Consider the following 15,689-nt stretch of genomic DNA (forward strand, 5'->3'; position numbering starts at 1 on the left):
TAAAATCTAACAAGTACCAAGATATAAAAGAACTACAAGTACAATCGTTTATATTTTTATGCAATAAATGTTTTAGTTGAATGTATAAAAATGAGTATCTTGTGTTACAGACCTTTTAGGATACAGTAACTTAGTGTAGGTAGAGCAATAAGTTTCCAGAAAAGTGATAGAAGCAATCTTATCAAATCTTTTTCAAGACAAAAGCCTGGATAACTCTAGAACAAGTATCATCTTTTGAATAAGATGGAAAAAGTTAACGAAACAAAGATGTTTCACTTGAAAAATCTCATCTAAAAAGTTTGAGTAGACCTATTTAGATACAAAAAATATTGAATAAATACAGTAAAACATTAACAAAACAGACTTGAAATTGAGAGAGTATTACTGTCTTATAATATTTACAGTGGCTTGGAATAGTTAGATTTTAAAATAATTTTTCAGTACATTGTGTCAACAATTTTATTGACTATTCATTTATCATTTCAATAAGCGAAACATGTAACTTTGATTACATACATCATAAAAAGTGTACTATTTACATGCAATAAACAAAGATAGTCTTTGATCTAATGATAAACAGCATTATTCATAGAGTTGTAATCAAAAATGATAAACTATTTGTCCAAACTGCAAAGGTTCAAGTAAGTTTAATCAGCTTTCCAATTCACATATAAAATGATGAAGCAATATAATAATACATAATTGAAGGAATAAACACATAGTAACTATTTATTCATTTTAAAATATGACATAATAATAAATTCAAATTCTGCTGTTTTTTCGAATTTAAGAAACGAAAAAACTAGCTTGGACTGAATGATAAATGGAAAAATACATAGAAGATGAATGGTATAAAATATAAAAATACATAGAAGATGAATGGTATAAAATATAAAAAGTAATTTGATATTTAACTTTATAATCTATTTTTTTTCAATTAAATTGAGATTTTAATCATTTTTCGACAATGAGAAAAACTGTCATCAACTATCAAAATATTGAGAAAATCTCTCATCTATTTCAAGTTTAATCTTATCATATTTGAAGTTTAACATTATTTATCGCGTTTTCAATTATTTTCCGTCTGGTATTAGCATGACAGAACAGTACAACTATGAAGAATATAGTGAGGAAAATCCTCAACATTTTTGCATGAACGAAAAATGTCCAAACTGTAGAAAAATGTCGAATAACTGTAGTGGCCTTTCATGGAACGAAAAATGTTCAAACTCTAAAAAAATGTCGAATAACTCTAGCGACCTTGCAGAATGTTACCGAATGACATTAAACAGTGCGAAAGCCATTTCTGATCCATGGATACAAGTAGGTTCTGCAGTTTTTTGCGCAATTCCGATAGATTTGGTAGTTTGGAACAAGATTCCACGTTCAGTAATTCCTCATAGATGGGCAGCCATACTTCTCTGTGAAGGTATCTGGAAGAAATTATACAAAAATACTTAAAATAAGAAAAACTCCGGTTGTGTGTTGATGGATAAAAACAATATATATGGAACTAAAATATAACATTTTTTTGAAATGAAATGAAAAAAATCTTTATCAGGCGGAGTTGGGACTTTCAAAAATACATTTTTTTTATTTATTTTGGTGAAAATAAGAAAATAAATTATTATTAAATACCAGAATCTCATTACCCAGTTCTGTGTCAATAGAAAGTATAATAATTATTCTATATCCTCTTCAAAAAGAATGAAAAATTACTTGTTGAAACTCCGCTAATATATATAGTTAGATTGCAATATTATATGGTCGAAATTAAAAATGCATTTCATTTTCAGTCCTATTAATCTTTTTCCACATTCAAATTTAATTCATATCACTTTCATTCCTATTAATAAACTTCGACTTTTACTTCCTCTAAATGATCAAGTTTGGTCATCTTTCCGACAACATCGGGAGCGGTAAACCGCCTCCGCGCACCAGTCCGAAGACCTCACTAAATCATTCAATTGGTAGTAAATTGTATTTTAAAAAGTGAAAGTGACATCACCAACATTTTGATTTGGACTGTATAGTATAAATTGAAAATGGGACAGTTTTGGGCATGAGCCTGTTGTGCCTTTCCTCATGTTAAGTATTTGTACACAATGTGATAAATGAATAAAAATGAATATTTCTCCATCTTCCAACTTAATTCATATCAAACTTTTTTTTGTAGGGTGTTTCCTTCATATCATTGTATCATTCAACTCATTTCTGTATCTAACATTCTGGGAAATAAAATTTATTTGATTTTATTCCTATAAATTTTTCATTCTTGTAAAAATCATCGAATAATAGCTGATAAACTGTAGATTAATATTGTCATTTATTATCTGTGTCTACCAAGCATTAACTTGAACAGAGAAAGAAATCCTGGACAGTTTTTTTTATTGCGGATTATGCCCACATGAGGTTTTTGTTTGTGTGTGAGTAATGGAAAGTGCGTTTGTGAATATTGATGAGATGATCAAATGCCCATGCCATCCCCGGGATTCGAACCCACGAACCAGACGGTGCTAGCAGGCTCAAGTTTGTAATGCTCCTTACCACTAGACCAACACGGCCGGCACCAGATTAGAATACTTGATCCTATATTTTTATTTTTCGAGGAATACAATAACAACTTACAGTACACAAACATTTTTCCGACACGACTCGTTTCGGAATTTTAAACCTTGAAAATGGATAATTTCCGAAAAAAGTCGTGTCAAGAAACCTGAATGACAAAGTGCTAAGGAACATTGTGGATGCTCCTTGGTATGTCGGGAACAGCGATCTTCATAGAGACCTGCACGTTGACCTGGTGTCCACCGAGATCCAGAGGCATGCGGAAAGGAACGAGTAGTATTTTAGGATAGAAAAAATTAGCTCATTCGTCTTTATACTAGATGACTAAAGTATTGACCAATAGAAAAAAATGAAACCAGAAAGAAGGGTACTAATTAATGCAGTCTAAAAACTATCAGGTATCATATTAATATCTATTTGGGTAATACCGGTAATTAGTCAATACCTCTAAAAAAGAAGTTTAGTCTATTGCTTGTTTCCTAATTTGCTGATTTGATAAATAAATAAAAGAATGAGTTAATTTTGCTTACCTGTGCAGATTTTTCTGGAGCACCCATTCATTTCCTCTCTTAGTGACTTTCATGTATTCTCCCATCAGTAGAAGATAAGTTGTACCGGCCAAACCAAATAGATCAGTCTGTGAAAAATAATATTTCATCATATTAAATCAAAAATGTATAGCCTATATACAGTATATTATATAGGACCTAATGAACTATATTATATAGGACCTATTAATGAACCTAATTTCCTCACTTGTGCCTGTTCCATAGAAAGTTCAAAGTCCGAGAAATACCTCCACGTCCCCCAATTTAATTCCGGTTCCAAGCCAGCCAAATTCAAAATTTATAGTTAGGATAAAAAATTTCAATTAAATTTATGAACTATAATGAGGTCCACTTTTTCAGCACCTGATTAACATTGGTTTGCTATCAATAAATCAATTATACATTAAAATTTTATTGTCATAAAACACACAGTGTTGTAACAAACGTCAAAGATACTAATAAAATAAAAAGTCAGAGGAATTAGTACACAAAGTGTTGTAACAAACATCAAAGATACCAATAAAATAAAAAAAGTCAGAGGAATTAGTACAACAGAATTGGCAAATAATAATAATTAGTAATTATTGAAACGGGGTCCAGTTAATAAATATACTATAAGCCTATCCTTGTCTGACATTATAATAGATAGATCTATCCTTTTCTACCTCCGCACTCTTGCCAAATCGTTTGTTGACTATGAAGAGATATAATGAACTACAAACCAAAATATTTCATCTTAATATTGAACATATTAAATCATGAGAGAATATACTTTCTCGACTAATAAAATATACTTGAGATAGGATTGTTCAATCAGAAATTGATATTTCATCAGATGAACCAGAATAATTTGAATAACATCTATCTGGTAACTTTCTTTACTTTAGTTGGCTCTACAGTCCTTGATGAGCCTTGACCTCCTCAACACAGCACCTCCAATTGTCTCTTCTTTGCTGCCAGTTGTTCGATACGCCCAGCACACGCAGATTACCAATCACCGCATTCATCCATCTCTCTCTTTGCTTTTTTTCATATCATATACAGCTCAATAATTATTTTCTTAATTTATATTTTGTAAATTCATCTATAATTTTGCTGTATTTTAAGCTATTGTATATAAGTGTATAAGCCAGTATATATTGTAATCTACATAAATAAAGTACTCAATCAATCAATCTCTCGGCCTCCCTCTCTTTCTTCCATCCAGCAGTCTGAGTGGCGTCCTTTCCATAATTATTTATCCTCACCACATGCCCAAGCCATTCTATCCTTCTTGTCTGTATAAATCTTACAATATTTCCTTCACCCAACATCAATTTCACTGTTGTATCTGGTTCTCCAAAACCCCTCCATCACATACTGGTCCCCAGATCCTCCGATACATTTCTTTCTCTCTCGAATGACTTCAGTGCTCTTTCATCTCTGCTCAGAAGTGTCCATGTCTCAGCTCCATAAGTTACAACCGGTCTGACTAACGTCTTGTACATTTTAACTTTAGTTGGTCTTGATAGGTTAAAACCACAGATTTTATTAAAAGTAGAGAGACCAGTTTCGGTTGTTACACCATTATCAATCTCTGCTAAAACTCTGGTAAATAATATTAAATTGTTCGTTCTTGATTATACTCTTAAACATCCGTTTTGAACTATTTTCGATAACACTACAGTCAAATATTTGAATATTAGTTATTAAAAAATAGTACTCACATGTGTAGCGCTTTCGAATTTTTAAAATCAATTTTCAACACTCAATAAAAAAATCCTTTTTAAAAAATCCGAAAGCGCTCCACATGTGAGTACTAGTTTTTAATAACTAATATTCAAAAATTAGTCTATAGAGTCGTTGAAAATAGTTCAAAACGGATTATTAACTAGCAGTTCGTCATGGATAGTGAAATAGATGAGTCTTAAAAATCCTTTGGCGAAATATGCTCGATTGCTCATCATAATCCTGTTGCATATTTCTTAGCTGGTCTTATTGTCGGCTGTCAGTGTTACTCCAATAATACAGATACAGAATAATACAATAAACAGAATAATTTGTATAACATCTATCTGGTAACAAAGAATCAGGAACTCTGTTGTTCTTTCTTACCTATCATTTCCACTGACTGACTTTATAACGTCTAAGTCTCACTATGAAAACAAAAACCTTTCTTTAGCAACATTGTTTTAACGATCAAAATTCAATAAAATAACATTTCTAAAGTGAGGTCCACGTTATAATGGCAGTGTTTGATTAGCGATGGTATTGCTATCCTAGTCTATCATTCAACAAAGAGGATAGCGCTGTCTCTTTATGGCCTTGCTGTTGCAAGATCGTCTTTTAACAATGTAGAATTAATAATTAATTAACAAAATATTTCATCTTAATTTATGAGAATTCATTATGAAATTATAGAGAAATATAATTTCTTGCTTAATAAAATATCATTGATTATTTTACATGAGGATAACAGTTAATATTATATCAATAAACCTGTATCAGCTAGCGTCAATAGAAGGCATTGACAAGACGGAGGATCTGCAACGTTGTTCTCCTATCCTTCTCCACTGCCATTACAACGAGGACCTCACTATAGGCTGTGTCTATTGAATCTTTCCCTACAGTTTCTACGATCTGGTATAATCAGATAATTAAATAACTAACCTGGTAAGTCCACGGTTTTCCGTCCCTCATTTCTGTGCACTGGAAATCCTCAGTTTTGACGACGCGTCTGAATTCGACACCATCAGGCAGTAGGGACATGTCAATACTTCGGCCGAAGTCGATCAACTTGATGCAGATATTGTGAGGATCTGAGCTCGGTCTACAAAAAACCAACAACCATGCGATTTGCTCGATTCCCAATGCATATCCTCAATTTTCATAAGTAGAATTATGTTGTTCTTCACAAAAGCATTACATATAGATTATCTCAATTCTTATTCTTAACCTTCCGGTAGTCGCGCCCTACTCAATCACACGAGCAGTCGCGTGTTGTAATTTGTACAACATCCAATTTTCCAAGTGTTATGTACTCTGTTTACTGTCCTGTCAAAACATATTAATTAATTGTATAATTACTATTCCCATCTCATTGGATTATTTTACGCATATAAACATTTGGATGATTACCATTTCGTGGCCCAAAAAGGTGCACCAAGCAAAGCCATCAATTCTGTGTTATTGGTTCGTTTACAGTCCCCGTATACAGTCTTTCCCTATCACTTATGCACTGTCACGACTAAATGGCACCTAAAGACTGAACCATTGCTCGGTTGATACTGCAACTCAGTAGAGTGATGGGGAGAAAGTTTTGGAATGCATAGGTGACTCATTCACTGACACCACCCCATTCAATAGTTTTGTGTAGCAAAAAAAAAAACTGACTTTGTTGTACTTTTTACAACAGCGCTACTGCCGGAAGGTTAATTTCTACAAATCGAATGAATAAATCATATTTCGCACAAAACCATTACATTACGAGTTTTTCAATTAATATTCTTAGATCCAGTTGCACAAAAGCCGGTTAAATTTTACCGGCTTTGGTGCAACCGGGCCTTAATTTCCATATTAAATACTGTGAATGATATTTTTCACAAGAGCATTACATCCTTTATAAATAAATAATAAATGAAATTTGATTCATAAATAAATTATATTTTTCTACAGAAGCATTAACAGCAATGGTCCATTAACAAACATTAACCATTAACAGCATTAGACGATTTGCTTCAAAAGAGTAGCTTAGGTCATTTAAATTAATTTTTAAAATGTATGTATTCAGGGTTACTTATTTTTTATTTATAAAATAACATCATAGTACCCTTTTTTAAACTAGTTGTTTCAATTTGTGCTTCTAATCTGTTATTTTATATTAAAAACTTTTCAAAAAAAAGGTACAACAATGATATTTTATAAATACTTTTTAAACGTAGTCGGAAGCACGTACTTTTGCCTCTCAGGAGTTTTAAAATAAGGAGAGCATCTGATGGTACCGTCCATTTATCTTTTAAAAAAATCCATAATTACTTTGATGTTTTTGTTTGATTCTAAAGCCGCGTTTACACCAAAGTTATTAACAAATGTTAATAACTTAATCCTTATAGATTCTATTAGATTAAACGGAACTTGGCAAACACATATAGTCATTATGTGTATGATAAGTTATGTTCAATCTAATAGAATCTATAAGGATTAAGTTTTGTTAACTCAACATTTTGTTAATAACTTTGATGTAAACGCAGCTTATCAAAATTTGTTTTGTTAACGAACTTCAGCCTAGGATATAATTAAGGTTCAAAATCCACAAAATTATATCCTAATGTAAAGTGTATTTATTATCGTATGATGTCGAAATAAAAGTGATTTGATTTGTTTACCCATACAGGTAATATATACATTTCGGCTTTATTGTTTCTAATGGAAATATAATTGTAGATTGTTCATATCATGTCAACTGAAAAGTTTCAAAATCAAACCAAATATCATATTGTCAATATTGCATTCTTATAACAATTATTCAGTGGAAAGTAAAGAGGAGGAAAAAAAGATTGGTGAATATATGGTGCAAGAGTAAGAGAAACTGATAAGGAAAAAGGTTGGACTAAAAAAAAACTTACATGGAAAAAAGTACAAAATTGTCAGGTTTCACATCTCCGTGAATAATTCTGCATTTATGCAAATGATCCACTATATCGAACAATTGGATTGATAGCAACGTAGCTATGCTGACATGAATTTGTTTCCCCTGTTGAAAAAAAATCAAAATACTACAAATAAATCTTCGGTTTCAACAGAAACATAGATGCAACTTTTTAAAAACACATGCTTTGAAGGCTAGTAATTGAGGTGATATGCTCGAGAGTTATTGAGAATACATTAATAAAATAAACACTCATACAAAAGAGAAAACGTGATTATTTGTAAACAAAGTTGAATAAAATCTGCTAGTAACAAAATAAATTGTCAACAAATATAACGATGGTAACTAAATCTACATACAAAATGCATTGCAGAACCCTATCTACATTGCAGAAGCTTATACTAAATTTGAACATGAAATAAACTTTATGGATTTAAATGTCATAAATAAGTGTGAAAATCAATCATTTTGTGGAAATTAATCTTTTCAACAATGGCAAGCCATATACCAGAGTTCGTTGCAATTGTAGTTAACTGAATAGATTCAAAGGCTCAACTCAGACTTAAGCGACTCAGGTCGAGAAGAGACTCGACTCTAGTCGAGAGCATGTGTTTCCAAATGGTGACACTCAGACCAGTCGATTCTAGTCTCCACGATGTCACCATTTGAAAGCACATGCTCTCGATTAGAGTCGAGTCTCTTCTCGACCTGAGTCGCGTAAGTATGAGTTGAACCAAAGACTGAAGGCTTCTTTTTCCAGTCATGCCAAAAACTATTGTATTTTTAATGACTATTTTTATTTGTAAAGATATTTCTTGTATTTGGCAATAAATTGCCAATTACAATATACAATACAAGAAATTTCTTGTATTTGGCAATAAATTCATTATTCATTATAGCTAATAGACTCGACTACCAATTTACAAGAACTTGCTTTACAATTACAAATCTTTACAAAAGATTTTTCAAATTTAATAAACGATAAATGTAATTGATACTAAAGTAGAGTCTACTAGTGTATTTGTAAATTTACTAAAATTGAAGAACATAATTCAACAAATTAGTTTGAGAGATAGTGCTTCAAATTTGATTAAACTTGTCAATAGTGTTTTGTTTCTTTTAAAAAATGGGGGATGAAAAATTGCAGATGAATTAAAGAGATAATTTAATGCATAAACAATTAAATAAACAAACAAATGTATTAACTGATAAATAATTATCAATCAATATTATTAATATTATTATACAATAAACAATAAAATAAACGAACAAACAAATTAATAAATTGAAGAATATATTATCAATTAATTAATAAACTCACCGATGCAGCTTTAACTTTGTTAATGGCGTCTAGAAGATTTCCAAACGGCGCAAAGTCCATTTCTAAAATACTTGCGTTTCTGAACATATAGGCACAGTCGATACTCATGAACCCCTTCAACTGAAAACAAATTCAAAAAGTCATAATTTTACATAAAAGTTTCGAAAGAAAAGGTAATACATTAGGTAATTAAAATGTGCAAAATTGACTATAGTGCCAGTCTTGCAGATTTTCAAGTGAATAAACAAGTTGTGTAAACTGGAGAAATGAGTGGTGTTCTTTATGATAAGAGAGTGAATTGTCAAATTAAGAGGAAAGTGTATAGATCAGTTGTGAGGCCAGCTATGCTGTATGGAACAGAAACATGGCCTATTTCAAAGAAACAGGAACGAAAGATGGAAGTGACTGAGATGAGAATGTTAAGATGGATATGTGGGGTTACAAGAAGAGATAAAATAAATGAATTGATCAGAGGCACTGTAGAAGTTGGACCACTGGGAAAGAAAATGCAGGAGACAAGGATGAGGTGGTTTGGGCATGTACAGCGACGGGAGGAGGATTATGTTGGACGAAGAGTGCAGGATTTGGTTTTGGATGGTGTGAGAGGACGAGGTAGACCTAGGATGAGGTGGGGAGATAGAATAGCGGCTGACTTGCGGGAGAGTGGTTGGAGGAGAGAGGAAGCCATTGGATAGGGCCTTGTGGAGAGGCAGACTAAGAGAAAGGAATGCCGACCCCATTTAAATGGGATAAGGCACAGCCAAAGAAGAAGAAGAAACAAGTTGTGTAAAATTAATACTATAATTTAAAGCAATGTACAATGTATATAGCAGTGTAAATGTAAAGCAGTGTACTGTATATTTCAATTATTATTGTATTATTAATTGGAAATAATTCTAGTGATTTTGTATGGCGAAATAAAGATTTTGATTTTTTTGAATGAAACAATAAAAGCTATCAAGGACCCTCTTTTATTTTATCAAACTAGTTTCATTAGTAATGATAGTTATAAGTGATTATTATGAAACGATTTGATATTAGTAGTTTATACAACAGTTTAATAATGAGGGCCACAAGTGAGCGAGCGTAGCGAGACTCAACTCACACTACCTCGACACAAATCGTACGACTCCAGTCTCTCGACCTTACGACTTTCTTGCTCATTGTCACTACTTCAGTTTTGTAACTTTACTTTATTAAAAATGTAAGATTTAATTCGTCACTACTTAGCACGTAACAAATTTTATAATTATTAGTATTATTATCAATATATTGTCTTATTTAATTCTTATTATTGTCTTATCTAAAATGATAAAAAATCACTTTTATAAAACAACCTCAATTTTCATTAAAAATGCACGGTACTACGCAACTCAAGTCGAGGCTCGACTCAGTCTCACAGTCGTGAGGTCGCGGAGACAAGAGTCGACTGGTCTGAGTGTCACCATTTGAAAACAAATGCTGTGTCGAAAAGAGACTAGAGTCTAGTCTTTACTTTAGCTGCATTAAATACTTTATAAAAACTGTTGTAATAGTTATTTGTATATCTAGAGTGAAAAGTGCTGTTTTTTCTCCCTGAGGGAAAAGTTTGAAGCCCGAGGCAAAGCCGAGGGCAACAATTTTCCTGAGGGAGAAAAAACATTTTTCACTCATGATATACACAACATTTTTCCTCCACCTACATTTTTATAAAAACTGCTAATAAAATAATTTTTAAAAACGTATGTGACCAAACAATGTGTTACAACATAATCTAAAAAGTAAACAGAAACAGCTGGCTTGTAATCACAGTTCTCCTCCGACAGCACTATCTGTCGGCTAAAGTTGTAACAACAATGACAGCCAAAACTACAGCTATGATGAAGTTCCCGTTTCAAATTTGATTAGTTAATAAGTAATATTCGTTGGCTGATATTTTGAATAACATGGAATAAAAGAAAAAAAATATACATTTTTTTAGTATAGTGATATGAAGTTTGTAATAATAATTTCAGCATACAAACATAAATTTTATATATCGATCAAATGTCTGGTTGAGGTATTGAATTTAGTTGGTTTAATGACTGCTCTATATATGCTTCCTCATACGAGCTTAGACCTTCTGACCTATTCCAAATGTACGTTTTTAAAATAGAGATGCTTCCCATGTTATTTAAATGGAGTCACTTTTACTCCCTAGGGAGTTTTTCTGTTTTTTAGTACCGAGAGCGAAAAAGTGACACTTTAGTATCATGTTTCAGGGAGTAAAGTAAGTACTTTTGACAGTAGGTGGAGGAAAAGACTATTTTATCTACGATCATTCAAGTAAAATATAAAATTGCCGACTTGTTGTAAAATGTTAGAAATCAACCAACTAGCATACAATAACAATATGTAAAAAGCTAATCAAAGAGAGTGAACAGTAGACTTAAAATACTGTAAACAAGGCAAACTGAAAACTTGACAAACTGAAAACATTACGTACTGAAAACCTGGTTAATTAAAAACTTGATGAAATGAGAACTCGACAAACTGGAAACTTGGTAAACTGAGAACTTGACGCAATGATAACTTGACATCCTGAAAACTTGATAAACTGAGATCTTGAAGAATTTTCAACTTGTAAAACTGGAAACTTGATTTAGTTGAAACTTGATAAACTGAAAGCTGCCGCCAGCGTAAGAAACCGTGTTTTAATGTTCAAGTCGTTGCATAAAATCCTCATTATAGTATAGTTTAGAAAATCCATTGCGAAAAGACCCCTATTATGGGATTGACTGTGACATTGTAATGTTTATATTATAACATGGTCGTAGATAAAATAAAAAGGGTATAGGCCGTGAGTTATAACATGAACCTTCGACCCACACCATATGAGACTCAACTCTGCATTTATTATGGTGGGGGAAGAGTTTGGTCAGTTTGCTCTCGGCGGCCGGCACCCACACTTGGAATATTCTCTACACTGGCCGTATGAATGCAGAGTGAGAGGGGAAGATGTGTGAGAGAGACATTCCCACCCCTAAATCCCTACCACCTTTTCACGTTTAAATCCCTTCCACAGGTTCATGTTTTAACTCACGGTCTAAACTTTTAAGCCTAGTTTATACGATGCCAATCGGCGAGACAATTATCCGAGGGCAATTGTCATCACGTGGTTGTCAATTGTCCAAGGCCAGTCCAGCTGAGCGAGACAATGTTTCTACGGGGCCAACTATTGCCACGAGAGCCGAAAACTGTAAGGCGAAAACATGGCCGAATGTTCGTCGTTTGAGATTGACCTATTTTTGAGTTTGGTTATTTCAACATTAAACGTACCACGAAACGATTTTATTTTAGTTTTCACTTCAGCTGCACCGAAGCCATGAACGTTCATGGCTTCGGCAATTGCAGCGAGCGCAGTTTGCCGCACATTCTTATCCTTATACAATTTGTTTCTCTGATCCCATAGACATCTTTGATATTTATAAAGCTCAAGGAATTTAATATTCATATCGCCCCTCCTATTTAGGTGCCATTTTCGTTCGAAATTTAGAAGAGCTCTAACCTAACCTAGAAAATGTCTCACACAATGCATTGCTTTGGCTGAGCTGGCCAAAAACAAGACAGCGCACTGGCCTACACCGTTCATACGGCGCCAAATGGCGCGACAATTGAGATTCCGAGTGGTGGGGGGGCTCGCTGGGCCCAGCCTGTTGTCATCAGTCTACTCCCGGAGACAGTTGAATTGTCGGGACAGTTGGCAAGACAATTGGCCTGAAGTGTTTTTATACGAAGACAATAATTTCATGCAAGTCAGTTGCCTTATGACAATTGTCTCGCCACTTGGCATCGTATAAACTAGGCTTTAGGGCCGTTTGCACAGTGACAGTTTAAACTAAATTTCATTTTAAACTAGATTAAATCCGTATCAAGTCTCGTTTGTTATATTATGATTCATTTTAAGTTAAAGCCACCAGCTGATTAATTTCAGTTTTGACTGTGCATACGGCCCTTAATGTTTCAATAAATCAGTTAGAGAAATGTGACTATAAACTACAATTTCAACTTACAATTGGTGAACTCTTCAGCCGAGTCTGGATTTCCTTGGCGATATAATATTCCCAGGCGAAAGCTGGTTTCTGAAGTTTTAACCCAACAATTTTTTTGTTGGTGGTAGCTCTCAAAACCCGGGCGTAAGAGCCTTCTCCGAGTTCGCTTTCTATGCGATATTCCTTGTTACCTGTAGTAATAGAAGAGATAATTCTTTAAATTATACAATTAAGCAAATAATTCCACATACTTAAGCCAGTTACACACACACACACACACACACACACACACGATATTTTGTTGTACTTATGAATTCTATCAGATTAAACAGAACTTGACAAACACCATCTGTTTAATCTAATAGAATTCATAAGGACGGAAAAAATCGTACGAACAAAAATCGATGTGTGTGTAGCCTTACTCCCAGAGCCATCCGTCGACATTTGGCCGCACCTACAAAAATCGTCTAAGACTATATTATGAAACAGTAATATTTCCGGGACTGTTGAATGACTCTGGAACTTGGAGAATAAATTAATTAATGTAGCGTTCCCACGAGAAGTGAATTCGAATGCATGGCACACTTGTGAGAGAGCCACGCCTGTCGAAGGGAGAGAAAAAGCTGATAAATAGTAAACTATCAACTTTGTGGAAATAATTCTGAATAAGCAACTTGAATAAGGGAATAAATGAATAAGTATATAAAATCAAATCAAATCAAATCAAATCAGTTGCCAATCAAACGGCATTTGTAACGGTTGATTTGATTTGAGTATATAAAATATAAATATATAAAAATCTTAGATATAAATTTACTTGAAAATGACAATAATGTCCGAAACATGTGATAAAATAATTTAAAAGGGTACTAAGATTTATATTTTACTTATAAATAAGCAAATACTAATCAACTCTATTTCATTGCACGTCTCACATATTATTATAATTGCTTTGTTTATTGTTTGTCTTTACTTTTTTGTACTGTTGCATAGGATTGTGACTATAATATAATTAACTTGTTCTAATGTAAACTGATCTGGACAAATTAAGCCTGTAATATTCCTTCTCCTTGTAAAATAAATTTATATATTTAACAACAATGAAAAAAAAACTTAATCAGAAAATATTTATATTTATGATATTAAATAGAGAAGGTTTTTACTGTATATGAGATATGAGTACAAGTTTATTTTCTGGCTTAAAATGTTTCCAATTAATTCAATACTTACGAAGATTGTTATTATGTAATCTATAATAGCCCAATTACAAAACGAACATACAAATTAAATGCTGCCAACCACCCTGAAGACTTCTGGATAGTAGATAGAGAATTTTTGGATAGTAACGCTCTTGGATTTTCCTTCTAACTGTTCACTCAGTGGTCAATATTTGTAGTAGCAGAAGTCTTCGGGGTGGTTACTATAATTTTTGAATTTTTGTTTAAATTGTCATTTCAACATTTACTAGTAGTTCTGTGAACAGTAAACCTACGCAGTATTCTCATCCACAAGTACCTGATTGAAACTATAGACCTTATGGAAATACAGCAATAGACTGGCTTCTCCACACATCTGTGTAGTCACTTGTCAGCTGATTTATGATGAATAATTCTATAGTCTGATTTTTACTTCAATATTGGCGTATGAAGGAGGCTCTTTTTTCCTTTCATATTATCCTTGAAATGCAAAATTTCCAAAAACCTTGTATATACGTCGACGCGCAATTAAAAAAGGAACATACCAGTCATATTTCATAAGAATCTATTACCGCGTTTCGCCGTAAATGCGCAACATAGAAACATTTAAACATTCAAACATCTAAACATTCAAACATTAAGAGAAATGCCAAACCGTCGACTTGAATCTTAGACCTCACTTCGCTCGGTCAATCATTTATTTCTATCTGTAAATAGATCTAGCATTTATCATTTATTTCTATCTGTAAAGAGATCTAATCTAACAATTTCAATGGTATAAACTATTTATTATACGACTAAAGAATGAAAGAATATTGGATTACTCACCCAAAGTAACGGTAGCATTATGGGGAAGAAGCGGCACATCCCTGTCTATACCCACCATATGGGCTGCATGGTGGTTTTGAGGAAAATTGATGGAGGAGAGGAGATTGGCCACAAAATTGGGACAAAATGGATCGAAATTGTCGTCGATTGTGATTTGAGACACGAGTTTTTCCAGCTGGCTTTCCTCGGTTTCCTCTGAAACATAGATCCAAATATTTCGAAATAATAATAATTTATTTTGACATCTGATACTGTTTTTGGTGAGATATTTATCCATAATGAGACACTGGAATATTGTCTAATAATATCACTATAATATACTTTCAGTCACTCTGAAGATGGCACCATATTTGTTCGAAATAATAATTCATTTTGGCTTCTGATACTGTTTTCGGTGAGATTTAGGCCGGTTACAGAGCTCGACCAACCGTCAGTGCGTATGTACCATCCTTTCCATACGAATCATCTTGTAAATTTATCTTGTACTGCTCATTTGAAAAACGTCCGTTGACTTTTTTCATACCATTTTACCCTAGATGAAGTCCCTTACATCAGTTTTTCCAATACATCAGTTTTTCTAACTCACAAAAT

The 15,689-nt window shown here is 33.0% G+C and overlaps 1 protein-coding gene across 7 annotated transcripts in view; it reads right to left on the reverse strand.

Moving 5' to 3' along the window:
• Positions 1 to 935: 935 nt before the first annotated feature.
• The window catches only part of LOC111060134 (mitotic checkpoint serine/threonine-protein kinase BUB1), a 52,465-nt gene continuing 37,711 nt past the window's right edge, over positions 936 to 15,689 (reverse strand). For all 7 annotated transcript variants that reach the window (XM_039439936.1, XM_039439935.1, XM_039439934.1 and 4 more), the window contains 7 exons: positions 15,099 to 15,293; positions 13,096 to 13,265; positions 9,065 to 9,184; positions 7,721 to 7,848; positions 5,766 to 5,925; positions 3,099 to 3,205; positions 936 to 1,433 (listed from right to left, as the gene is read on the reverse strand). In XM_039439936.1, coding sequence (XP_039295870.1) covers positions 1,253 to 1,433; positions 3,099 to 3,205; positions 5,766 to 5,925; positions 7,721 to 7,848; positions 9,065 to 9,184; positions 13,096 to 13,265; positions 15,099 to 15,293 — 1,061 coding nt within the window. In that variant the 3' untranslated portion in view covers positions 936 to 1,252. The remainder of the gene's footprint in view (positions 1,434 to 3,098; positions 3,206 to 5,765; positions 5,926 to 7,720; positions 7,849 to 9,064; positions 9,185 to 13,095; positions 13,266 to 15,098; positions 15,294 to 15,689) is intronic.

This window comes from Nilaparvata lugens, chromosome 13, assembly GCF_014356525.2.
Source record: "Nilaparvata lugens isolate BPH chromosome 13, ASM1435652v1, whole genome shotgun sequence".
Lineage (NCBI taxonomy): Eukaryota > Metazoa > Arthropoda > Insecta > Hemiptera > Delphacidae > Nilaparvata > Nilaparvata lugens.